The sequence below is a fragment of the Oreochromis aureus genome, linkage group 6, assembly GCF_013358895.1.
Source record: "Oreochromis aureus strain Israel breed Guangdong linkage group 6, ZZ_aureus, whole genome shotgun sequence".
NCBI lineage: Eukaryota > Metazoa > Chordata > Actinopteri > Cichliformes > Cichlidae > Oreochromis > Oreochromis aureus.
In genome coordinates, this window is record NC_052947.1 from 9460230 (window position 1) to 9486365 (window position 26136).

The window sequence follows — 26136 nt, forward strand, 5'->3', positions numbered from 1 at the left end:
TCCCCTCATAAGGTTGAGTGGCCAAGCACTAATCTGGAGGGCAACATGAAGAGAATTAGATAGGTGAGGAAAATCTTCCAGAAATGTTAACACACAAAAAGAAGTACAATCTTGACACAATATACAGCTCTTTTTGTTTCTCATTAACACAAATGAGTAGAGACTTGGTTAGTGAAGGAAATATTGTTTTTATATGTTATATAAACACACACACGCAGACATAGACAGTCCAGCCCCAACAGCTTAAGTGGTAAAACATATTAAAGCTATTACAGAAAGCTCATTTACAGGTATTTACATAAACTGCTCTGCAGCCTCAAGTCCCTAAAACAATAATCAATAACTGTCAAATACATTCCTGCATTTGATAAAGCACCACATGTATTTTCATATGCTGGAAAAGTGGTCAGCTCACCAAAATTACAAAAGGACAATAATGTAAATCAAGTTTTGCAATATTTTCATGCCATGTCACTGCAAATATAAGCACTCAAGTTGGATTATGACTTTTGTAATGTATGAGAACAGATAAGGAGTATGCTAGCAGCCATTGTGATCCAGTTGAAAAAAAAAAAAGGGCTGCAGTTCAGTAGCAATGAGTGAGAATGAGAATGACTCCACCTAAATGATCTTATTGCTGTTAAGTATTTGTAGGTAAATATAATTACAATTGCTAGTTTATGTTTGGTTGTTTTGTTTTGACAAACAAATTATGATGTATGCAAATATTTATCTGTATTATTATTTTTCCTTCTTGAGATTGACGCTGATTTCGTTTGTATTTTTTTATTATTGCTCATGTTCTCTGTGCCTTGTCCCGGATGTTTGTATTTTGCATTCTCATGCATGACCTCTGAACTGCTCGATGATCTTTGCCTTTTCCCTGGACCTCATTTGGATTGTTTGCTGTGCTGTCTGATTCCCCGTGTATGATCTCTGACAGTGTTTTGCATTAAAGATTGGGATGTTTCTGCAAATATTTGGTAGCATTTTGTAATAAAACTCACAACTAAGGGCGTAATTCAGTGTATTTTATATGAAATTACAATGTAATTATATTTACCGGCAGGTAGACTAGAATAAGAGGGTAACAAGTCAGGCTTTTGCAAGAAACCTGTAAAGTAATTTTAAGTATTCGGTTACTTGCAGTGAGTAAATTCTACTTTGAGTAAATTACAGTATAATGTGTAAAGCCTGGAAGTCAAATGTGTTTAAGTCACTCCATAATGTAATCATTTCCTGTAAAGCACCTGAAGTTATGCAATGCTTCAAATCGACCTTGTGTCTGTAAGCTGGTGATGTTTCATGGAGTTGCCTAATGTATTTGCAATCATTTTATATTAGGACAGTGGATCTTGTAGCTTCAGCATTTCCATTTCTGCATGGCTACATACAGTTGGTGGAATGGTGGTGGATGTGGGACATTTTTGTAATTTGGATGAACTGACATTTTAAATTGCTTCTGTGAAAGAGGACATTTGTTTAATGAATAGCCGACTGTCACAATGCATTTCACTCTGACAGATTCTATGTTGCTAAGAGGCATCGCACCATAAATGTCACATAAAACTGATTGCACAGATTTTAAATTCCTGAAAAATCGGTGTAACGTCTTATTAAAAAGTACCTGAAAGCGGGTGATCACGGAAAATGGCACAAAAAGTAAGCTCTTTGTACGATAAAGTATTTCTAGTGCAAAGAAATTATTTTAACTTTTTTCCCCTATGCTGTACCAGTTGTGCCACTTGTTTCCTTTTTCTTTTTAAGGTTTAGGTTTAAGCATTTTGGGCCGTCTTTATTTAACAAAACAACATTTTCCTCTCTGGATTGAAAGGAATATTTAAGCACCTAAATTGATTTGTGCGCTAGTAAGTCCCTGTTTCTTGGCACAAAGTAATATCCCTGGGAAAAAGACTTAATAATCGGACCCACGCAGCCTGCCCATCCTGCCTTCTCTTCACTGGATGCTGGGAGCCACCAGGTATCCGTTGAAGGTGATGTAAACATCCACGTCGTCGCTGTAAATGGCGTTCTCCCGCTCTCTTTTGTAGAGCCGCACCCAGACCTCATCATTCAGAGCCAGATCCAGCATGACGCTCTGACTTTGCATGATGGACCTCTCGCTGGGCTGAGCGTACAGGATCACCTGCTCCTTGTCGTTGTGCATCAGGTGGAGGTATGTCTCCTTAAAATTCCACGTGTGGATATTGACGTTGAAGAAGTAGATCCCGGGCACGTAGCAGTAGAACTTGCCTTTGAACATGTTAAAGTGCTCGTAGAGGTTGACAAACACGGTGTCAAACACCAGCGCCTGGTAGTAGTCCAGGCTGTGCAGGGACTTGCGGCGTCCCACAGAGAAAGAAGAGTGAGGGATCTTGCAGGCGTCTCCGGGTGCGCCTGCTTGGCCTTTGCTGCCTTTAGGGCCCATGGGGCCTCGGTAGCCGGGAGGGCCCTCCAGACCTGGTTTTCCGGGTGTACCTTTGTCTCCTTTGTCTCCTTTATCACCTAAAGGGAGGAAGACAGAAAACCCACAAGCTTGATTTGCATGTTTGAATATTTTAACCCTTTAAAGCCTGAACAGTGAAACAATTGTCAGAAAATTCTATATTCTTGAAAATATAGTGTTTAGTAAACCTTCTGATGAAATCTTTCATTTTTAAATTTCATATATGAGTTTATATGAGTAGAAGTCTCAACACATGTATCAAATATGATACATTTGGCTTGAAGCTGTTAACAGACATTTTAATAAGGAAGAGGTTAGCTTTTGCAAAGTGAGATATACTGGTGCTCACTGTACCCATTAATAGCAAAGGCGTGTCAAGACCACATTAATTTATTCCCAGCTGGCTGCACCAGATGTTTTTTTCTTCTGAGAACACAAAGTGATCTTGCCATTTAGCAAAGTGCAGCATTTAGTTGGAATCAAAGATTTTCTCTCAACTCTTCCATTTTCAGGTCTCCGTTTTATTGTGTGCACAGTACCATTAAGCCTGAAATTTTTCATAGTGACTACAAATCTAGAAACAGTAACAAATTCCAGTAAACCTTTTATATCTGACATTTCAAATCCTGCTTATAAATCTAAAGGAACTCTTTCATTTAAAGTAGTGCTTATTTTAAATTTGACCTCCTCGTGGGCTTTAAGACGGAATGTTCAGGTAGACCTTGTGAGGATAGCATGTCTGTAAAAAGCATTTGTTTCCAGAATCTACTGCCTCATTAAATTTGAAGTAATCACAGCCAAAGACCAGAAGGAACTGTAATAATTTCATTTAAACACATTTATTTCTTTTTCTGCTGCTGTTCTAGGCATCTGAAGGTGAACTGCTTTAAAGTCTGCAGACACCCTGAGACAGCACATGAGCTCTACTGGAGGAATGAGCATCATTATTCTAAAACTGACTTGGAGCTTTCGTGGTGACAGTGGAGCGCACTGTTTCATAAAATCTTCCATAAAAGAACAAATAGGGGTTGGTGCAATCCAAAGGTATCAAAATGGTCATCTAGCCTTGCTTCCTTTAATTTGCCTCCCTTTTGGCCATACAAACTGATTGGTGTATGAATTAAATGCACCAATCAGTCATAACATAACAAGACTGCCTGTCTAATATTGTGTTGGTCCCCTTTTGCTGCTAAAACAGCCCTGACCCATCAAGGCATGGACTCCACTAGACTCCTGAAGGTGTGCTGTGGTATCTGGTGCCAAAATGTCAGCAGCAGACCCTTTATGTCCTGGAAGTTGCGAGGTGCGACCTACATGGATTGGACTTGTTTGTCCAGCACATCCCACAGATGCTCAATTGGAGTTAGATTTGGGGAATTTGAAGGTCAAGTCAACACCCCAAACTCACTGTTGTGCTCCTCAAACCATTCATGAAGCACTTTTGCTTTGTGGCAGGGAGCATTATCCTGCTGGAAGAGGCTCCAGTCATCAGGGAACACCATTTCCATGAAAGGGTGTACATGGTCTGTAACAGTGCTTAGGTAGGATGTTAAGGTAACATCCACATGCACACCAGGATCCAAGGTTTCTCAGCAGAACATTGCCCGAAGCATCACACTGCCTCTGCCAGCTGGTCTTCTTCCCATAGTGCATCACTCACACACTGCCATCTGCTTGATTTAAAAGAAAACGTGATTCATGAGACCAGGTCACCTTCTTCCATTGCTCTGTGATCCAGTTCTGATGCTCACATACCCATTGTTGGCAAGAGTCAGTCAGCATGGTCACAGTGATTGGCCTGTGGCTTTACAGTCTTCTGCACAACAGCCTGTGATGCACTGACATCTTTCTATCATAAACAGCTTTAACTTTTTAAGCTACAGTAGCTCATCTGTTGGATTGGATCAAGAGGACCAGCCTTCGCTCCCCACGTGCATCAGTGAGCCTTGGCTGCCCACGACCTGCCGCTGGTTCACCACTGGAACACTTCTGATAGATCGATAGACTGACCACTGCAGACCAGGAACACCACACAAGAGCTGCAATTTTGGAGATGCTCTGACCAAGTCATCACAGTATGGTCCTTCAATCAAACACATGAACTATGAGAACACAATGTTTTCTTCCTCCCTAATATATCCCAGCCACTGGCAGGTGCCATCATGAAGAGATAATCAGTTTTATTCACTTCACCTGTCAGTAGTCATAGTATCATACCTGATTGGTGCATGTTCAGCTTAAAATATAATGTTTTTAAAAAATTGCTAGGATATGTTTTCCTAGTTTTTATTTGCTCTTTTTTTGTTTATATCTGTCTTCCCTGGTGGATTCTGCTAAGCTGCCACCACATGCCACCAAATCGTCCTCTGGATTTTAAATTTAAATGCGATGTGACAACAAGCTCTAAAAATGATTAATGAGATTTTGTGTCCTCCTGTTGTCAGTACTGACTGAAATGTCTCTATTTAAGCGAACATTTTGAGTGGTGCTATTATTCCCGAAACACAAGAGAATACTTTTGAGCTGATTGTACATTTGCATGTCAAGTGACACTGCTTATTCGGTAAGCCTTCCTACATGCCATCACCATATCGCTGTGGAACAGCTGTAAAAAGATGTGAGCCAAGAAAAGACTCAGTCATACATAAACAGAAGCTAATTTAGGAGCAGTGCAGCTTACTGAAATTAGCGGATGAAAAGTGGGTGACCATTTTCACTTTCAGCTGACAGCAGAGTTGGCTCCAATCTATCAGCAAGGATCTACATGCAACTTTATTATAGCAATATTCTAGGCCAGTTCAAAACTGGCTTGACAAGCCTAAAGGCAAGCACGCTCCCCATTTTCTGCCATATATACTGACTGGCCACTTCATTAAACCTATTCAACTGCTCGTTAATGCAAATATCTAATCAGCCTATCACATGGAGGAAGCCTAGTGCATTTAGGAATGTAGACGTGGTCGAGACAACCTGCTGAGTTTAAAACTGAGAATCAGAATGGAGGAGAAAGGTTATTTACGTGACTCTAAAAGTGGCATAGTTTTTGGTTCTAGATGGGCTGATTATTTCAGAAACTGATGATCTTCTGGGATTTTCCAAAACAACCATGTGTAGGGTTTACAGAGAATGGTCCAAAACAGATAAAATATCCAGTGAACAGCGTTTCTCTGGGCGAAACTGATTTGTTGATGTCAGAGGTCAGCGGGAAATGGCCAGACAGCTTTGAGCTGATAAGAAGGCAATAGTAACTCAAAAAAACATTCATCATGAATGCACAAGATGTCTACCCTTGCAGCAGAATGGCTACAGCAGCAAAGGATCACAGTGTGGGCTTTTGGCTACAATTTTTACACAGACTCATCTAAATTGGGCAATAGAAGACTGAAAAAATGTTGCCTGGTCTGATGAATCTCAATTTCTGCTGCAACGTTCAGATGGTGTGGTCAGAACTTGGCGTAAACAACATGAAACTACGGCTCCATCCTGCCTCGTACAGTCCCGATCAAAAGTTTAAGACCGCTTGAAAAACGGCAAAAAAAAAATAATCATATTTTGCATGGTTGGATCTTAACAAGGTTCCAAGCAGAGCTTCAACATGCAACAAGAAGAAATGGGAATGAGACAAAACATTTTTGAGCATGCAATTTATTGAAAACAACATTTAAACTGAAACAGGCTGTTTTCCAGCTGATCAAAAGTTTCAGACCACATGCCAAGAGTTCATGATCAAGAGTCCAGGCTAGTGGTGTTAATTGTTTGGAAGATACTGGAATTATATTATTGTTTGGGTTTTCTCCTAAATACTGTAGTGCCTGTACAAAGACATTACACTATAGATATGGACTGAGCAAGCGTCCATATGCTGCACGGCTGAGAGTGGCCGGTCAGGGTTTGAGTCTTACCCGTGGCCCTTTGCTGCATGTCTTCCTCTCTGTCTTTCCCCCACTTTCCTGTCAGTCTTTACTGTCTCTATCAAAATGAAGTCATAAAAAGGCCCAAAAAATATAGAAAAGAGAAGATTACACTATAGATTTTTTGCTTTTAGAAAAAAACCCCAAGACTGGTGTATGATAGTTTTGTCAGTTTTGAGAGGCTCTGAGGTTATAGGGTGATAAAAAGAAACCTGTAAGTATAACTTTTTGCGAAGTCTTGCTGAGCTTGCTCTGCATTACTTTAGGCAGCTAAAACTGTGGTTATGAGTTAAACACCTCTGGGATCGCTAAACCCCACAGGAAGAAGCCACAGTGCTTCCCTCTTTCACCATGACCAACACTTCCTGTAGAGGTAAACACTGCTCATCCTCTCCACAGAGCCACAGTGACGTCTCCAGCTGTGACCAGCATCCAAACAAAAAAGTCCTGAGAAGAGTTACAGCAGTTTCCACAAACAGTAGCTTAGCAGCACATCTGGTCACAATGACCTACAGTAAGTGACTTATCTGGCAATAATACATAGTTACTGTTACATGTTGCAAAACACTTAGATGAGAAAAAACCCCATTGTTTCTTTGGACTGGAAACTATTATATATATATACAATGGGGTTTTTTCTCATCTAAGTATTTTGCAACATGTAACAGCAACTAAGTGTGAAATATACACTTTTAGGGAATGGGTTTTAATTCAATTACTAACTTTCATGGGCTCATTTTAATACATCCACTAGATAGCATACAATAGTATTTTAAATATCACTAAAACTTCTGAAATAAATGAACCATCTTTTGCTTTTCTTGTAGGCAAATACAGGTCTATGACTCTGTCTGTAGGTTTAGGATATTACGATCAGATGGTTATGAGTCACTGAATGTCTGGAAAAAGATCACAGATGGTGTTCCTTTCTCAGGCCTGAGGCCTCAAAAGTGGTATACATGGCAGTATGGACGGAGATTGTAACAGCAGTTACAAGTGGAAAGTTAAATGAGAATTGCTGTAAATATTCAGGAATGACTGCAACAATAAACTTGTTATCAAAGAGAGTCACATGCACTTACAAAAGCACTGATTAGCCAATGGTATTGTTGGAATGTGGACACTGCTGTCCTGTGTATCCAGTACATTTCAAGCAACACTTCTTTTCATTTGCTTTTGATTTACTTGGAATGAATCTAGAGTCCGAAAGTGGATCAAGACCCACAAGTTGAGCAACTTAAAAGATAAACTTAAGATAAACATGTTAATTTAGGAACTGAAAGTACACTGACACTGAAAGCAGCAAATGTTAAACTGCAGGGTTTCATAGAAACAAACAGAAGATCCAATCACAAAAATTAAGCAACATTGCACGACACCAAGACTTAAATCCAAAGCCATGCATTTTGGAATCAACTTGACAGAAAGGCAGACTTGAAAGGTTGGAGGTCAAATGTGACCTGATAATTGGATGGAAACTATAACGTGTATTTAGACAATACCTAAATGTTGCAAATACAAACTAAGGCAACAGATTTTTAAGCATAGTTTTAGCGATAAAGACCTTTTATGAAAGTTTGGTCTTATTTGACCTTGAAGAAGCCGTCAGAGGTACAAAGTAATTATTATGATGGCTAATATTTCAGGATGAATAACAAGCCCTGATCAGAAGACCTGTGAGTCCTGCTGGTGACATATGGATACAAAAGTTTGCTAATATAGGTGGGTGATTCACCATGCACAGCCCTAAAGGTGAACAACAGAACTTTTTCCCAGAGAGCTGATTCTGTTTGTCTGAATGTTGCATTTTCACTCAGTCATCCAGGTGATTTCTTCAGTCTCAGTTGACTGCAGGTTTCCCCAACCTTATAAACAGTACATTTGTTAATATGAGCACCACTGAGCAACAATAGGCCGTGAGTTCAGTTTTATGATTATTAATATGCAAATTGTCATGACCTTTGATGAATGGCCATGAGTACCATTCACAGAGAGCTGGTTAAATGCTGCAGTTGTAAGATGTTTAAAATGCACCATTAGGCCCCCTCCTTGTTTCTACCAATAAAAACGCAATGTCCAGATGAACAGAATCAGGTTTCTGGGATTTCTTCACCTGGACGTTTGAGGATGGATCAAGACACCAAATTAACTTTTCAATGTAATGCTACTAAAGAAAAATGTGTGGGTGTAAATTCTGATTTGCCCATGACTGAAGGTTCGGGTTTCTTTTGAGAAATTTGGCAGGCTAGTGTCTCTCAAACTGAGATGTTCTTACTGACTATGGTTACACTGTTTGAGTAAAACCAACAGCACATACTACAGCATTTTTGATCATGCACTTAGTTCAGTTTGTTGCTGTGCAATGCAAAATTGCTTCACATTTTGACTCCCCACTGGGTCCATGAAATTACAGTTGATGAGGAAAGTTGTGCCATGGCACAAAAACACTTGAACTGTGTTTGCGAGTAGCTTAATGATAGACCAGCAGAGACATTTTTGTGGTTCAATGGTTGGACTGGTTTACGGGCTGATTGTGGGTCAGAACAGACTTGGCATGTCCGGTAATCAAAGAACCAACAGATAAAACAACGGAGTGATGACACATCATCTGGATCGCTTTGGCTGTGGCTGAGTTGGCTGACTGGCTTATCATATTAAACACACATGTTCTCGCAAATCCCTCTCTAATTCCATTTGTGCAACTCTTGCATTGGGAAATCCCACTGATTCCCACTTTTTAATCCCACTGAATCTCTCATAACACTTCCCCCTCTTTCTCTTACCTCCATTGTATATATATGTACTAGTATGTGCACGCACAGATAAAGCCACACAGATGCACAAACACTGACACTTAAAATCTTCACTGTTGGCCTTCCTCACTGCCTGCAGTAACAATAACTCAAACAGGCTGTCAAGGATTTGACTGTGTAATCAGGTGTAGTAAGCACAGGATCCACAGTGTTTATAGGAGGGCAGATTAAGGAGTCAAACTGGACGAGTTCCAGGTTTGATCTAATCCGCTTCTTTTTAATTTAAAGTGGGCCTGAGGTCTATAAGTTACCAGGACATGTTTTGTTGGTCCTTTTTCCCCACTTTCTGCTTGGTGTGGGTCTATAGCTGGGTAACCGAGCCCAAGTGTACTGGTGTTAATTTGTGGTTATTGAAGTAACCACGTTTTTGGTTTTTTAAAGAAAATACACAATGTGGGAAGAATTTGCTCAGAAATATTTGTGATACTGAAAATGGGTTGTGATAAAGAGCTTTAAGATCAGGTAAGCTTTAAGGTTTCTCACATTTATTTTAATATTGCCCTTTAATTGGTAAGTATTAGTAGACACTATTGCAACAAGACAACCTAGGCTTTTTTTGGACCACTGAAAATCTGGGAAACCAAAGTAACTGCCTGCTTACTTGGCAATGCAGTCTAGAGCCTGATGAATTATATGGTGTTTTTCTCTCTCTAAATGGGCCACTTTGGGTTGTAAGTTGAAATTATCTTTGAGTTTAGTTTAGACCAAGTCTGAGTATCCTACAGCCAGTTTCAAATCAAGTTACCGATTCTCTTAAAACTCATTGCATGAATAAGTTCAGGTTAGATGCAGTCCAGAACTGGATGTATGGACAACCTGCCATTGGTTCAAACTCTGAACCCCATGAAGACTCTTAGTAACCTCCAGTAACACAGTATCATTTCACTAGCTGGGACCACATCCTCGGTAACGATGGGCGATGAGGGACGAGGAAGTGTGAACTGGTGCTGCGGTTTGGGGAAGGCCTCGAAGGGGACTGGCGACGGCTCCCGGGCCAGGCAGATCCCCATGTACTAATGAGAAATGAATGAAGTAAAGGAAGAGAGGAGAAGAGAGGGAAAATGGGGGGGAAGGGTAGGGCATGAAAATGAGAACAGCAGGTATTGGTGAAGGGGGCTTTAATAGCCTGAGGCCAGAGGGGGCGTGAAGGAGGAGTGGTGCTGCTCCTGAAATTCAGATGATAACAGACAGGTAGCAGTCTGTTTATGTAGGCTCCAAGTTAAAATGTCGAACTTTACCGCAGAAACAAACATATTTAGAGCCTGATACAGAAAAAAATACTAGCAGCCACCAGTGCTGGTCCTCAGTAGATGTGTTCTGGAGTTATCTTGTTCACGAAGTTGGGTGTCCATGCTGCCCACCCCTCGGTCTGTTTAAATCAGTGAACTGGACCTCTTTGATGTTTGTGCTGTTGGTGCTTTTATGGGATATTAAATATTTTCAACTCTATTAAAAGTAATATTATTTGCCCAATTACCTAACAGAATGTCCAAGAAGTCTGTGATGGTCAGGATGTGCGTCACCACTTCTACTGTTGCCTGGATTCCTGAGTATCTATCAGAGAGGCCTCTATGTGGCAGAAGACAGGAGGCTTTTTATAGCTCTATATATTATTGTGACGTGCTTTTTAACAAACTGCAAACTCCCTTTGTTTGGCCCTTGACCTTTGAGCTTTGGCTTGTTGACTGATTCATTTATTATAACACAATGTCATTCCACCTTAATGAAAATTCATCCTTGCATACGTTGATATGTTGATACTGATATACATTTCCTACCACAGATACTGTGAGAAGCCACCCTTGTCACTAGTATTTGGCTGCCTGCTGCTTTACAAAATGTTAAAAAGCAGCTGATTTTTGAAGTGGTTCCAGATTCTTTCTGTTACGCGAGTATCTAATTTCCTTTTCACAGACAATCTCTCATTTTACTCTCAGTTCCACTCAGCCATCACTGCATGGCTACACTTAGCAGCTCTATTCCATTATTATAGATATGTGATTACTCTCCTGATTACGCAGTACTCTTGTCTCACACACACACACACACACACACACACACACACACACACACACACACACACACACACACACACACACACACACACACACACACACACACACACACACACACACACACACACACACACACACAACCACCTGGAAAAGGAAAAGCACAGACTTTGTAAATGCAGCTTAAAATAGAGCCCTCGTAGTACACACTTTGAAGAGTGAATGATTTTTTTTTAGGAAATTAACAAGCAACAATTCTCCAATCATGGCATCATTTACAGAAGGTCCCGTACCTGACCATCAAAGTGAAGCTGCAATTATCAACTGAACGCAGTCTGTAATCAGCAGTGTTTCAGAGCTTAATGGAAGCTTTTCAAGTCCCTGGTACCTTTGAGGATGGTCATGTTAATGACAGTTCGGACTTCAGGCATTTGATACTGAGCCGTGGCTGCGGGAGAATCTTGCTGGTCGCAGCATCGTCTGCAGAGTCTGGAAGGAGACCTGGAGGGGGAGGGGACACAGCAAACCAAGGGGAGGAGCAACAGCAGCCCGAAACACCCCGACAACATGGCTGTCTCAATCTGAAGGAAGGAAAGAAAAGAAATAAGTGATCAAAATAATGGTGATGCTCCAGGACAATGTTAAACTGTATGTCCATATGAGGCCATAGTGATGGCAGAGTTTACAGATGCATGCAACTTTATGGCTCATATAATAATAATGGTGTTTTTACTCTCTAATCAAGAGGAATTTGAAAATGAAAAATAGATCAGGCCCCAAACCAACATTTTTTGGGGTTAGTTATGTTGTTGGTGTGCTGTATTTTTCACATTCCTGTGGAAATCTGGTCAATAAATCTGGACTATAACTGCATCTTCTCAGAAGACAATAATATTGACAGTAATTCTCAGGTTTCCCTCGCAGCCCTTATTAGCCATTGTGTACCTACATTTAGTGATCTATACAAGATATAATATACTACAATGCAATTTTACCATGACATTGTGGTTTTAGAGTTGCAGCAAGAAGTATTCAAAAACAAAGGCTTGAAAACACCATACCACTTCTTAAAAGTATGTTTGGCATTTTGAAATTTAAGAACCCAAATTCAAATCAAACACCATGTTATTTTAGGATTATCGTATAGTATCCAGAGGATTAAGAAGTGAAACATAAGTCTTTCTATAGACTAAAAACAAGAGTGAGAAAGTTTTCTGAAGCTGGGAATTTGATCACAACATAAAACAAAATTATTATACTGGTTGGGGATCTTTTCAAAACTGTTTATTACAAATGAAACTTGAGTGCATAATTGAAGGTTATGAAGAAAAAAAACAAAAGTTGTCCATCATTTTGTGCCTGTGTAACAGTAACCATAACACAGACAATATGACACTTGATTGATGCTTTACCCAGAGTGCTTTATGGTAAAGTGAGTACATATGTTTCCAAGCTGCATAACCCAGAGGCAGCCAGACCCTCCCACCCTGAAAGTGTAACCACAGAGAAACACAAGACCATAAAATCCATCTGGTTAAAAGGGGAATGCTACAATCTTTTCCTTTGAGCTTCATTACACAACTAGAGGCACAAACTTTGATGTTGTATTAAATACAAATCTCAAGATTAGTCTACATTGGGTTCTACAGTGACCTCTAAGGAGCAGGGGATGTAACACTGACTGGTGGACAGTGAGCACCCCTCATGATGGATCTCAGCACATTTTGTTTTCTGCTGCCCCAACCGGTCATGGCAGATTGCGCCCGTCCCTCAGCCTGGTTCTGCTCAAGGTTTCTTCTGTTAAAAGGGAGATTTTCCTTCCCACCATCACCCAGTGCTAGCTGATAGGGGGTCGTCTGGCTTTTTCTTTATTATTGTACTATCTTTACTTTGCTCGAGGTGGCTGTTGTTGTGATTTGGCACTATAAAAAAATTAAATTAAACTGGAATCAATTGCCCAGTTTGTTGTTAACTACATATTGGTGCCTGTGGCTCAGGAATGGGAGCAGGCCATCTAAATACTTGAAGGATGGTTGATTGACCCCTGGCTGTTCCAGTCTGCATGCCAAAGTATCCTTGAGTAACCCTGATTTGCTTCTGAATGACACATGTTGTATAAAGTGCTTTGAGTGCTCATTTTCCCCAACACTACTAGCTACAGAAAATAGTCAATCAACAATCAGTCAGTAAAAATCTGAATATTGATCTAATATTTTTCCCTTTACATGTGTTGTAATTTTCTGTTTTCTCAGAGAAGCATCTAAGTCTCTGAAAACAGTCTTTATAAAAAAGTTTATTTGATAGAATTAGAGGCCTGCTGCTGTAGGAAATGAAGCCCATGAGAGTGGTATTGTTAGGCCATAAAACCAAAACCGCATGTGCTTGTCTGGTCTGCATTTTTCACCTTTTTCTCTCATTCCCTCTCATCTATTTCATTTTCATCCTCAAACACAATGCTTCTGAAAAGGAACAACATAACAGAACGAGAGGAAATGTTTGTGTGAGAAAGGAGAAAACTAAGGAAATGAAATAAACAGGGAAGAGACGGATGACAGATTCTCTGAGGTTTTTACAGTGATGGATGAATGTTAAAAGGATTTGAGATGATGGATGGTGCATGACTGTGAGGAAAAATGAAATAACCGGAGTGCTGCCCCAACATTTTTATCTGACTACTGATAGTAAAATATAACAGTTATTATCTGCCTCGTTATTACAGCCTGTCAGATGTCACGCAACGCATCTGTGCTCTATTCTGCAACATGTCTGAAAAATTAGGCTCAGATTTATCATATGAATTTGTATTTCTGTCATTTTGGCAATATTCTGTGGCGAATGCAACAAGAAATGGCCTTCAGTTCCCTTTAAAGACAATCCAGACTAAAGCTGTATTTCTGTCACAAAGCAGTAACCATAAGAAGAGGATGAGTGGTGCAGCTTGAAAGTGCTTACGCTGGAACGCTGAGCTGGTGTGGAAAATCTAAGTGATTATTTGGATTTTTTTCTTGGAGAGCTGTCAAGTGTGGATTCACTGCAGTTGACATACAAAAAAATACATTTTGCAGACTTCAAAGAATCCCACATGCTACTGTATATTTGCTCTCCGGTTACCAGAGTGTGCCCCAATGGGTGGCTTATTTTTACAGCAAGTCCTGTGTCACAGGAACGCAGCACACAGGACAGGGAAGCGCTCAGCAGACACTCTGCTTGACTGACTGGCAACCTGTCAGATTATAAAAATCCAACCCTTAGTGACAGGAAGTAATATTACTGCAGTCCCAACATAGGAAACACTTGTTGAAATTATAGGTTTTGGTCAGTGGAGGCAGTGCCCAGCTGCTGTGCACTGCGATGAAGAAAAGATGCATCTTCTTGGGTTTTCTGAAGCAGCTTTCGCACCTCAACCTTAGATAATGAGAAGAATCGGGTCGTTCTGATGTCCTTTTTCTCATGTGGCGTGTAGGACTAAACACAGAGACAAGGACACTCACTCACACCTATGGCTCATTCAGAAGCACAAGCTGATATCTCTGTGTTGGTGTTGTTCCTACATTATGACACTAACATTGGTCAAAGATCAACTTGACAACTAACCAGTGACATTGTGTGAGCGTTAGCAGAAGCCAAGAAGTTAACTAATGCAATTAAAAACCATTGCTAGCAAACCAACATGAACAACCTACATTTGGCCAACAGCAAAGCAAACTAAATAAAATATTTGTTCATTATATAAATGAATAAAGAAAATGCTTAAAATGCTGACCATTTGTTCTCAAAGAGAGTTTTATATAAAACTCAAAGTTATGACATTACAAAAATTACAATTACAATGTTGATCCTGGACCAACATTATTATGATGGGAACAACACCAACACGGGGATATCAGATACATCCATTTAGAATTAGCAGTTCACCAGTAACAAGCATGTGTTTGCAGTGTGAGCGAAAGCCAAAGTTACCAGAAAGGACCAACACGTGTGTACCTCTGTCTTAACAAGTCCTAAAACAGTTCAGGGCTCCAGCAGTGTTCATGAAAACAGCTTTAACAGGTCAAAGCTTCAGCAATATTTGTGCCATATAAAAACGGCCAACATGTTTTGGCTTCTTGACTTCACCAGGGCCAAATACTGTACAAATGCCCACATGCATATCAGTGAACCAACTAAAGGGACTATCATGGTCATGTGTGTGTCCTACGCAGAGCCTATGCATAGCTTTTCAGACCATGTCTACGTATTGTAGCTATTAACCATCACCAGGGGGCAGTGTCCATGGGGCTCACTATTAAACCAATCAGCTTTTGCCCTATGTATGCCATGCTCACCTTCAGGCCAGCTCTGTTCCTTTTTGTAGGACTGCATGCAGCCACATATGTAAAGGATGCATATCTCACATCACCCTGATAGCTGAATATCAACACAAATGAACACCAACAAGGTTATATCAATTCTGCTTAACAGGATGGGTTGGAAATGTGATCATGTGGCTTCAGGCCAGTCACTGTAAATGGCAAAGGTGAGGGTCCAGCATTAAACGTGGGTAGCAACATTATTTGATGCATGAGTGCATTTAAAGGTATTGTTTAGGATTTGCCCCTAAAAGTACCACTTGAGGTCCTCCACTTTGGTCTAACCTGGTATATCCCAACCCCTACTCACCAGATTGCCAAGAATATCTACTTATTTATTTATTTTTAATAACTAATATCATAGTCTCCAAAAAATGAAGTGACATTTCCTCCAGCACCATGTGTTATCCTTTTGTGGCTTTTGGTAACACGTCTTGGCACGACCGTAACATTTGTCACAGATCTCCATGGCAGAGGATGCGTCTTATAAGCCCAGCCAATTCTTACTAAATTGCTTCTTACAGTTTTAAAATTAAATCTCCACCTGTCTTTAATAAGTTCTACATTTACATGCTTAGGTTTTTGAAAACTAATGACGTGCTTTACTAAAGACTTTGTAATAAGGTTCCATTCAGCGGGTTTCCTGTATTTAGCAAAATTTGAAAATACTGCAGAAATGTGAAGGGGGATAAACAGAAACATGAGTTATACTTGAAGATTTTGGGCAAGCACACAGCAGGCTGACACACCCTTGGCCTTATTTCATTATGCAACATGCTGTCAAATTGATTAGGCCCCATGTTCAGCTTGCTTTAAGGCAGGAAAAGAAAGTGTGCAACAGACGTTTTAAAGTTACTGAAAGCTATGCAGCTACAAAGGCAATAATAATTAGTCAGATTTTATAGCTGGTTTAATATCATCAAACGGGAACAAAAATTAATCTCTTACATCATGCTCTACCAACATACATCACCCCAATGCGTTCGTGTGCGTGCGTGCGTGCGTGTGTCTGTGAATCATAACAAGTAACAACCACTAATCAGCTGATCAACACACACTGCACTCATGCAGCTGTTATAATGAATTGGTTTAAGAAGCCACGTCTACAACGCCAGAGCATCAACTTGGCGTGCAGCTGCACTCCGGATAAAGCACATACGCGCGCACACGCACGCAATGTCGGGCAGTGGGCCGGCGCGTGAGAGCGTGCGCGGTGATATAGCTGCTGGGGTAAGTTTGCAAAAGACAAAAAAAAAAAAAAAAAAAAAACTACTGCTGAGTTGGCGACTTGTGAACAACTTCTTCAGCCTCTGCACGTCTCTGCAAGCGCACCGCCGGCTGCTTTTTTCTTTATCTCCATTCACCGTTTCTTTCCTTTTTTTTTGTACAGCATTACGATGCAGAGTAGGTCGATTGTCATAAAGTCGCTGTCACATCTTGTCAGAGTGTCTGGTCGCTTTTCTTACCTGCAGGAGTCTCAGACGAGGAGGAAAAGCAGACTGCTGGTGTCAGACTGAGAGGAGGAACAACTGAGAAGAAACCTCTCTCTCTCTCTCTCTCTCTCTCTCTCTCTCTCTCTCTCTCTCTCTCTACACACACATTCCCTCCCTCCCACTCCTGTATATAACCTACCCTCACACACAGCACAACAAATCCTCCTCTTTCATCAAATAACATAAAGTCAGTGTTACTCCCTACTCCCTGGTGTGTTCATTTCCTGCAGCCCTTCCTCCACACATAGTCTCTCTCTCTCTCTCTCTCTCTCTCTCTCTCTCTCTCTCTCTCCTTAAACTCCAGATCCATCACTCTTACTTAACAGAGAGTCAAGGCAGCTGTGCTTCCATCCAGGAGTTTTATAACAGGGAGCTAAAAGTGGCATGAGGGGCTGTCACCACCCAAACTCTAATATAGGTCATCGCTCACTTCTGTCCAGGCAGCACAGATGCCCATGACTCAGATTCTGGACTGCAGCAACATATTTTCATTTAATTTGTTCCATTACAAAACTATCACCTTCATAAAGTCCTGCTGTAGCTGCTGTTAACACTGTGAAAATGCATAACCAGCATTTTGTCCCCTAAATGTCTGTCTTTCAGTGTAAAACAGTCAGCATCCCTTTCCACTAAGTGTACTGAAGATCTCATCTGCAGCTTCTTTTGAGGAACAATCTACTGTGAAACATATGCTGCAGAATATCAGAATGAATCCAGCAGGCATGGGAGTATCTATCATCTGGGTGTCCTGGTGGTCCAAGTGCATGTGTGCACAAAATAAATAATTTAGCTAATTTATTTTCTGATTATTTTGTTTTATCGGTATATCAAATTGTTCTAGTTCTTAACAAAAAGGTTACTGACATTTTCTTTGTGTCTTTAAAAAAAACCAAGGCTGCTAAAAGTGGTGCAGGCAGCCATGATAATCATAGGTCAGGCAGCTCGTCAAAGCCCTCAGTCCCTTTATGGACAGTGTGTGTTACGATAAGCCGGGGGAATTTTGTGTGACCCAGCTCACATCCTGTTCTCACAATATGAACTTTGTACTTTCTGGCAGAAGATACAAAGTTCCACACTGTAAGTTTGAAAGATTTAAGAAGTAATCAGTGGTTTGTTCAATTGATGCTCTGAACAGCGCTGTGTAGTGTGGAGGTCATTGGGTGAGTGCAGCCTAACAGTTATATGTACAATTATTGTTCATGTTGATTAGTGTTTATTTAAATCCAGGTTGACGACTCACCTATTCTCAGCTGCATTTGAATAAAGCACCAAATCCACACTTAAGTTTAAATTTCAAAACCTACTTTTTAACTACTGATTTTATCTACTGTTTTGATATTTGATTTTATATACTGTTTTGTTTGTTTGTTTGTTTGTTTGTTTGCTTGTTTTAATCAAATTTAAATCATGCTTTTTATTTTATTTATTTATTATTTGTTTTTGTTTTTAATGTCTCTGTAAAGCACTTTGAATCACCTTGTTGTTGAATTGTGCTATATAAATAAACTTGCCTTACCTTGCCTAAAATGTGATTTGTTGTGCTTTGTATTCTATGTAGTTTTAAAGGCTGTACTGTCAACTTGGATTTGAAGTCCAAAACAAATGTGCTCTGAAGGGACAATAAAGTATAAAGTAAAAATATTCTGAAACACAAAATGGGTGGCTTTCATGCCCAGTGCGAAACCACTGTTTCCAGACATTTCAGTCAGCTGATATTGCAGTGCAAAGACTGAAAATGACCTGACAGCAGTGAAAGTGAACTCTTAAGTAAACATCAACCTAAATGGCAGAAAAATGAAGCCAAGTGCAGAACTACCAAAAACTGTTAAGAGCTAAGTTCATTGGATGCCAAACTATCTATCCATCTCTTTTGTAAACTGCTTGTCCAGATCAGGTTCACAGGGAGGCCGTGACCAGATGTCAGAGAGCGAGAGGCGGGTTACAGCATGGACAGGTTGCCAGTCTATCACAGGGGCCACAGTGGACACCTGTATCCTCCGTGTCTTCCCTACCTTTACCTGTTATTAATGTTCACCTTCCAGCAATGATCCATACCAGTGTGCCTTATCAGTTACTGCCATGGCAGTGGTCTCAGATGAGCTTTGTTCTCTTGAGACAGGTAAAAACTGGTGTTTCAAATCTATCAGGGGGGAAGCACAGTGACTCTGGAATGGGGAAGATTGATACCCTGCAGCTTTTTTGTGCAAGGCCTCAAATTACTTTCCTCCTGGAGGAAAGGGTGACAGAGTTTGGTTAAATGGTGATTCTAAATTAGCCATAGATTTGAATGTGAGGGTTAATGTCTGTCAGTCTGTCATAGGGCTAAGACAAGGAGACAGCCAACCTGTTCAGGGTGTACCTCTTGCCCCCTAAAACCCTGAACTGGCTAAGTGGAAGAAAATGGATGGAAGGATGGATGAAGATTAAGAAGTGCACTGGTTTCAGTGGCTAACCCTCCAGTGCAATAGGAACCATGACGCAATGCCAAAAAAGTTGATTCTGTTCATCTGGACGCAGCGTTTTCAGTGGGAGAAACGTTTCGTCACTCATCCAAGTGACTTTTTCAAACTTCTTAAGTCTCTGGAGACTGAAGAAGTCACTTGAATGAGTTTATTCAAATGTTTCTCCCACTGAAAACACTACGTCCAAATGAACAGAATCAACTTTTTGGGATTCCCTTAGATTATTGAGCATGCATCAAGACATGATGAAATGCCTCCTCTCAGCTTGGAGCTTGCCAGCTACTTACAAATACGTCCCTTTGAACGAATCCACTGCTTCACCATTTAGCCGCCTGATTAGGCACCTTCATCCAAGCCAAATACATGAAAGCACTATGGAGCTTCCATTTCCTCAGGTCTGCTCTACAGTTTTCTGTTTGTCAGTTATCTTGCTTTCATTCTCAAGTTCCGTGGTAACATCTTTACTTTGGAAAAAAGATCCTCTGCCTTTGTTAGTCTGTCTAGAATCATTAACAGAAATGATTAGTTTGGGTGTTTTTGTTTTTTGTGTGAAATAAATTAGCCTAGTGCGTCTGCACTCAGAGAAGCATTCATTTAGGCTATCTCTGTAAGATCAGCAGAGGGGAATTTCCCTCCTATTAGCACTGATTAGAGTCAAAAGTGAAACAAAGTCACTTTTTAGTTGCCTCAACCTGAAGCCAGCTAGTACTTAGCACACTCTTTGGATAACACTCACACAAAAGGATAGCTGTGATGGTAAAAACAGCTAATTATGAAGCCAGCGTACCCAGCTGTTAACAAGATCCTTTGTTAACAGCTGCTCTTTTACCAGGTCCCCTCATCACTGAACTCCTGCATGACGCTTCAGCAGCAAACGCGGTCAGAGGCTTTTAAAACCCTAAGTACACTCAGCTTACAGGCTTAGCGATGATGTCATGGGTTTTGGGGTTTAGACACTAATTTGGTCATTTTCTTACTTTTCTAGTCTAGAAGCAAGACAGCAACAGGGCTTAAAAAAATCAAACTGCGTTTTGTTAGAGTTACCTCCCAAAACTTCCCATGATCTATCTGTATCTACACTCACAGCCCTGCCTCCTCCTCCTTCTAGCATTCCATCACACGGGCTTTCCTCTTTTCTCCGGGGTTTTTGGTTGGGTCCTTCATGTTTTGTTTCCTGTCCAGCTCAGTGCTGAGCCCTCAGCCAACCAGACGCCACAGAAGTGAAAGTAGAAAACAAAGCAAAAACACAGAGAAGACTCATGAAATCTGTGTCAAGCGCTTCTGACTGACCCAAACGGTGATGGCCTTGACCATGTAGGACCGTGCTGTATGGTGGGAGAAAAGAGTGGAAGTTGGCTTCCCTACCAATAAATTACACTCTATCATATGTTTATTTTACAAATGTTTATTTTAAAAATGTAACACAGCCATGAGCACTTCTTAGAAAAAAAAGGATTTCTGAAAAACATCATTTAGACATGTTTGTTTTGGCAGCTCTGCTGAGCACACAAGTTCAGAAGTTCAAGACTGTGAATGTGAACGCATAAAGATACATAAAGATATAAAACCTCACACTGCAGTCACATAAACAAGAGTCACAGTTTTACGTCTCAGTATTCATTTTGTTTTGGTTGCCTGGGTTACATTTTCTCAGTCAAGCCACTCAAACATATGATCACATGCAATGTTCTCATTGTAATATATAATAATAAAAAAATTATGTGAAATGTTTATGTGGCCACATTTATGTCACTTACTGATTTATGGACTCGATTGAAATAAAAATGATCCATTTAGACCAAAAGTCGTTCTGTGCAGGCTGTACAAGTGCTTTTTATTGCAGTTATATTGGTCATTTGAACACGTATGGGCACCGACCTTGTTTTGAAGTCAGTCTCAAGTGACGCCTCCAGGAAATGCACAATTTGGCTCTGTTGTGTTGGTGACAGCCCAACAGGCTGCTGCTTGGTTGTTACAGTAAGAATGTGCAACAGGAGTGGGGAGAGGTCTTTGAGGAACCTGTTCTCTCTCAGAAGTGTTACAGAGTCAGCAGCAACATGTATATAAATCTCGCCGTGTAAAGAAGATCTGGTTTGGCTTGGACCAGACTCAACATTTGAAAGCACAAATGAATTGTTCCTTTGTGTGCTTTGGGAACGCAGGGCCAGAGTTAAATTGGCCCAATGAATCAGCGGCCTCTGGTGCAACACTCGGGTAATATAACAGTGCGTCCAATGTACCATCACTTCCTTGGATCAAATGTTTTGCTTCGTTTTGTTGGGGACAAAAGCAGCTCATTTCTTTTCCACCTTCCTACTCGCCTCCATCCTCTCCACTCATAGCTTGTTTCTGAGAATGACGCCTGTGCTTTTCTGCCTCCTTTACTCTTTGTCTGTGAGTGTGTTTTTAAGCTGTTCTGGCTTGCCTTTTATTTCTGCTTGTTATTGTAGAACTCCATTTTTGGTTGGCTCTTCTCAGCTCATTTGCCAACTTTGATCAACTTTTGGCCTGCCTGTTTCAGTCCGTGCTTTTTGACTTTTCTAAACCACATCACATTTTCAGCAGTGGTTTTAGTTGCCTTAAACTGTGAAAGAAGTGGGCTCATGTTCTCCCTTGTCAGGGGGACTGTTTACTTATAAAAGCTCTTTTTCTTCTTTCTTTTTTCAGTCTTAATTTATTGTTAGAGTTATTCTGGTTTTGTTGGCTCACGAAGAGGCTAAGGGTTGTTGTTTCAAGATGTTTTTATTTGTCATATACAGGTAACAATGGCGCATCATTACCAGCAATGAAATTCTTAGTCTCAGAGCCCTCGCAATATTGCATATAGAAAAAGTAAAATTGCACATAAGGTAAGACTTAGGTAAAAATAAATATATAAATAAGATAATATATATTAATAAAAAGAGTAGAATAAATAAATACATTACTAAAAATAGTGTAGTGGGTGTATTAACACACACCAGGGTTTCATAGAAACACAGACACTGATTACAGTGAAGCATTATACTGGGCTGTCCGGGGTGTACATCCACTCAGTGTCAGCTGGAATAGACTTCAGGCCATGCTGACATTAATATTGACAGGAACACAGCTGAGGAATTCAGTTTGTGACTAAATGAACTACAGAGGCTTTCTTCTGTTTGTGCAACGACTCCGCTGCAATCAAAATGACAAGCCCAGGGGTTAAACAGCATTCAGTTAATGAGCATTTAAATCTGATATGCAGCTAATGAAGATTACTGTCGAGTGAGTTCATTTTTTGTGTCCTGCAGCCTGGCGTTGCTTCCAGTGATGGCTTGGAGTTGAGTAATAAGAAAATAATGAAAATAATGTCATCCCGTGGCTCGCTCGCATCTTTATTTTCTAATCCCTGTGATGCATTCAAATAAAGTTGGTCACAGTACTTGAGGATCTACAAAGGAGGGTGGCATAAATGGAGAAAAGTTTTTTTAAATGCCAGGCAATTTCAAATGCAACTTTCCAAGATGGAGAAAGAGGGAGCAGAAGAAGAAGATGAGATTGGTACTGTACTTACAGCAGTTACTGTAAGTACAGTAACTGATGTCCTCATTCATTTTAGAGTTTTTAAATCAAATAGTGGATAACGTGATGATGTGCTGCTGAATTATGTTTTTGTGAAAAACGCTGCAAAATAAATATAGTCACACTGAAGTGTAATAACTCTGTGTTCAAAGCATGAAAATCCCAAGTACTTTATTGCTGGCTGCACAGGTGAGTTTGAAGGACTGTGGTGAATTTTACAGTTGTTTTGTCCTGATTCTGCTGTGTGCAGAAAGTAAAGGACCAAAACACAGGAAGCAAAAGTAAACAAAAAAAACCCCTCGGCTTTATTTGCTGAAACAAAACATTACAAAACTAGACTGAGACATAAATTAACACACGAACAGGTACACAGGGAAACACATAACCATGAGGGGAGATCGCATCACAGGTCCAAGGGAGACACTGACGAGGGAAGTGACACACGTAACACAAATTTACAAGACGCCACTGGGGAAGCACATTAAACATGAAAACACGAGACTTTCACAATAAAACAGGAAACAGTGGAACGTGACAAAGGAGTGGGGAAAAGGCAAACGAGAGGGAGCAAGGGAACGGGAGGGAGAGAGAGAAGATATGACGGGCTTGGGAAACATAGATAAACATGAAAAGCAGGGGGAATACAGAATGACACGAGGAAAACAAGACACAAGAACTCACACAACATACAAACAAAGACACACGGAGAGAGACACAGAGGACAAAGACACAAGATGAAAATACTAAATAATCAAGGAACTAAACAGAGAATATAAGAAACTCAAAACAGAATACCAAAGACTACTAACGAACCAGAAAATAACCCATAATACAAAATATGACAAGAATACAAGAAACACAGAACGCTGGGCCAAAAGGACCCAGAACCATGACTGATTCACTGTGCTGGACTACTACAGAACAGGCTGTTAGATTTTATCAAGGGTAGCAGACACTGATTATTGCTAAATGAATTATATTATCAGCATCATACTGTCTAGAGGTAGGAAATAAGCCATGTGGCTTATGAAACATCTGCTGCATCTTGTTGAGTTCAGCTGAAGCCAAAAATCCACAAAAAGCAGTGAATATTAGAGTACAGGTCAGTTTGTCACAGCATGTACAGAACGAAAAATCAAGCTTACAAAACAAACTATGTGACTTATTCTGTGACTAAATCTTTTCTCCACCCTGCATCTCTACACCCAATCTCAGGGTTCCCACACCTGCCACATCTCACTTTAACCCCTGGACAAGTGGAAACTGAAGGCTTGTATCCCTTATGCTGTCCACTCCACTTTTGAGCTTTTTTCATAATTTCATTCAGAAATTGAAAACTTTCATATCTTTTATAATCATTACACATAAAGCGAACTATTTCAAGTACTTTTTTTGTTTACGTTTTGAAATTTGTGGCTTATAATTTATGAATATCAGATTGTTTGAATATTTCCAGAGATTCATTATAAAAGGATTTAAATGCAGAAACATCCAGCTGCTGAAAATTATGTTTTTTATACAACTGCTTCGATAGCGGCCTTCAGCTCTTTTTATTTTTGGTTCAGGTGTTTTTCGTCAATCCTGCAGATTCTCCGTGGCTCTCAGGTCGGAGGAGATGACTGGCCAATCAAGCAGTGTGAGAAGATGGTCAGCGAACCACTTGGTATTAATTTTGGCACTGCGGGCAGATGTAAAGTCCTGCTGGAAAAGGAGAACTGCATCTTCATAAAGTGTGTCAACAGATGGGAGCATGAAGTGCTCTAAAGTCTCCATGCAGATGGCAGTGTTGACTTTAGACTTGACAAAGCAGAGCGGACCAACCATCACCAATAGCAACAGATGAAACCTTAAATCATCACAGATACCAAAACGTGACACTGGACTTCAAAAACCTTGGATTGAGGCTCTTCACTCTTCCTACAGAATCTAGGACTTTGATTTCCAAATGAAATGCAGATTTTACTTTAATCTGAAAAGAGTATTTTAAACCATTGACTGACATTCCACTTATTTTTTTTTCCTGTAGCCCAGGTAAGATGCATCTGATGTAACTCTACTTGTCTCTGATTAAGAATGGCTTCATATAAGCGAGTGACAGTTGTAGCTCTTTTTTTTGAAGACATCTTGATGCACTGGCAGCAGCTTCAGTCCACTCCTTGCGAAACTCTCTCAAGTTCTTGAATTAACTTTTCATGACAATCCTCCCAAGTCATCCCTACTGCTTTAGCATCTTTTAAAAAAATTAAAAATTGCCAGGCTTCTCCCTTCCATGTTGATGATCATCTTCTTCACTTTCTTCTTTCCTCTTTTCCATCACCCCAGCAACCCTTCATACCACATAGCTTCCCCTCTCTGAGCCTGGGTCTGCAGGAGTCTTCTTCCTGTTAAACGGGAGTTTTTCCTTCCCACTGTTGCCAAGTGGTTGCTGAAAGGGGATAATGTAATTCTTTTCTCCAAAATACTTTAGGGTCTGTACCTTGCAGTATGAAGTACCTTGGGGTGACTGTTATTATGATTTCCTAATCACAATAACAGTCAATGCGCTATATAAATAAACCTAAATTGACTTTTGAACTAAACTGAATTGAATTTGGACAACTTCCCATTGACTGTGATTGCATATACTGCACTAGACTAAATAGACTGCATTTACACTCTTTGAATAGTACTACTAGCACTAGTACTCAAACTCAAAATGAAATATTCTAATAATGTTTCGGGGTTTTTTTCTGATTTTCATAAGCCATTAAAACAAAATGAATTACTCAGAATTACTCAGAAAAATAACCTTTTCATACTGAAATGATTTGAGGTGGTCTAGTATAAGACTTTGGGACTGTGGTTTCATGGTGAGAGTCCTAGGTTGACCTGTGAGAAAGCTTAAAGTTGGCCATTGTAACAGTCTTGGCACCAACAATAATATGGGACAAAACTCTGAGAGAAAGAATCAAACCCAGAAAATACATTCGGGGGCTTCCAGCCAAGAAAAAAAAAAATCAGACTGAACTGAAATGACAGAAGCTTTGATTGTATGATTAGCACAACTGTCATAGTCGATAATGACAGTAAAAAAACAGAGTTAGGGGTCTTTTATACATTCACTGGTT

The 26136-nt window shown here is 40.2% G+C and overlaps 1 protein-coding gene across 2 annotated transcripts; it reads right to left on the reverse strand.

The window, feature by feature from the left end:
- Positions 1-168: 168 nt before the first annotated feature.
- On the reverse strand, positions 169-17141 carry c1qtnf6b (C1q and TNF related 6b). 2 transcript variants are annotated; one of them, XM_031751125.2, is made up of 3 exons: positions 16998-17141; positions 11571-11763; positions 1958-2505 (listed from the first exon to the last, which is right to left on the reverse strand). In XM_031751125.2, exons 2-3 carry the CDS (start codon positions 11749-11751, stop codon positions 1958-1960), a joined length of 729 nt encoding a protein of 242 aa, XP_031606985.1. In that variant the 5' UTR covers positions 11752-11763; positions 16998-17141. The 2 variants fall into 2 exon arrangements, with proteins under 2 accessions (XP_039470015.1, XP_031606985.1); XM_039614081.1 differs by lacking the exon at positions 16998-17141 and having other exon boundaries at positions 169-2505; positions 11571-11751.
- Positions 17142-26136: the final 8995 nt, after the last annotated feature.

Bases quoted from the DNA above. Each gene is read 5' to 3' on its own strand.
- c1qtnf6b (XM_039614081.1), bottom strand. From the start codon at position 11,751: ATGTTGTCGGGGTGTTTCGGGCTGCTGTTGCTCCTCCCCTTGGTTTGC. The intron at 2,506-11,570 runs GTACCAGGGACT...TCCTCCCTTTAG, and splicing joins TAACATGACCATCCTCAAAG to GTGATAAAGGAGACAAAGGA.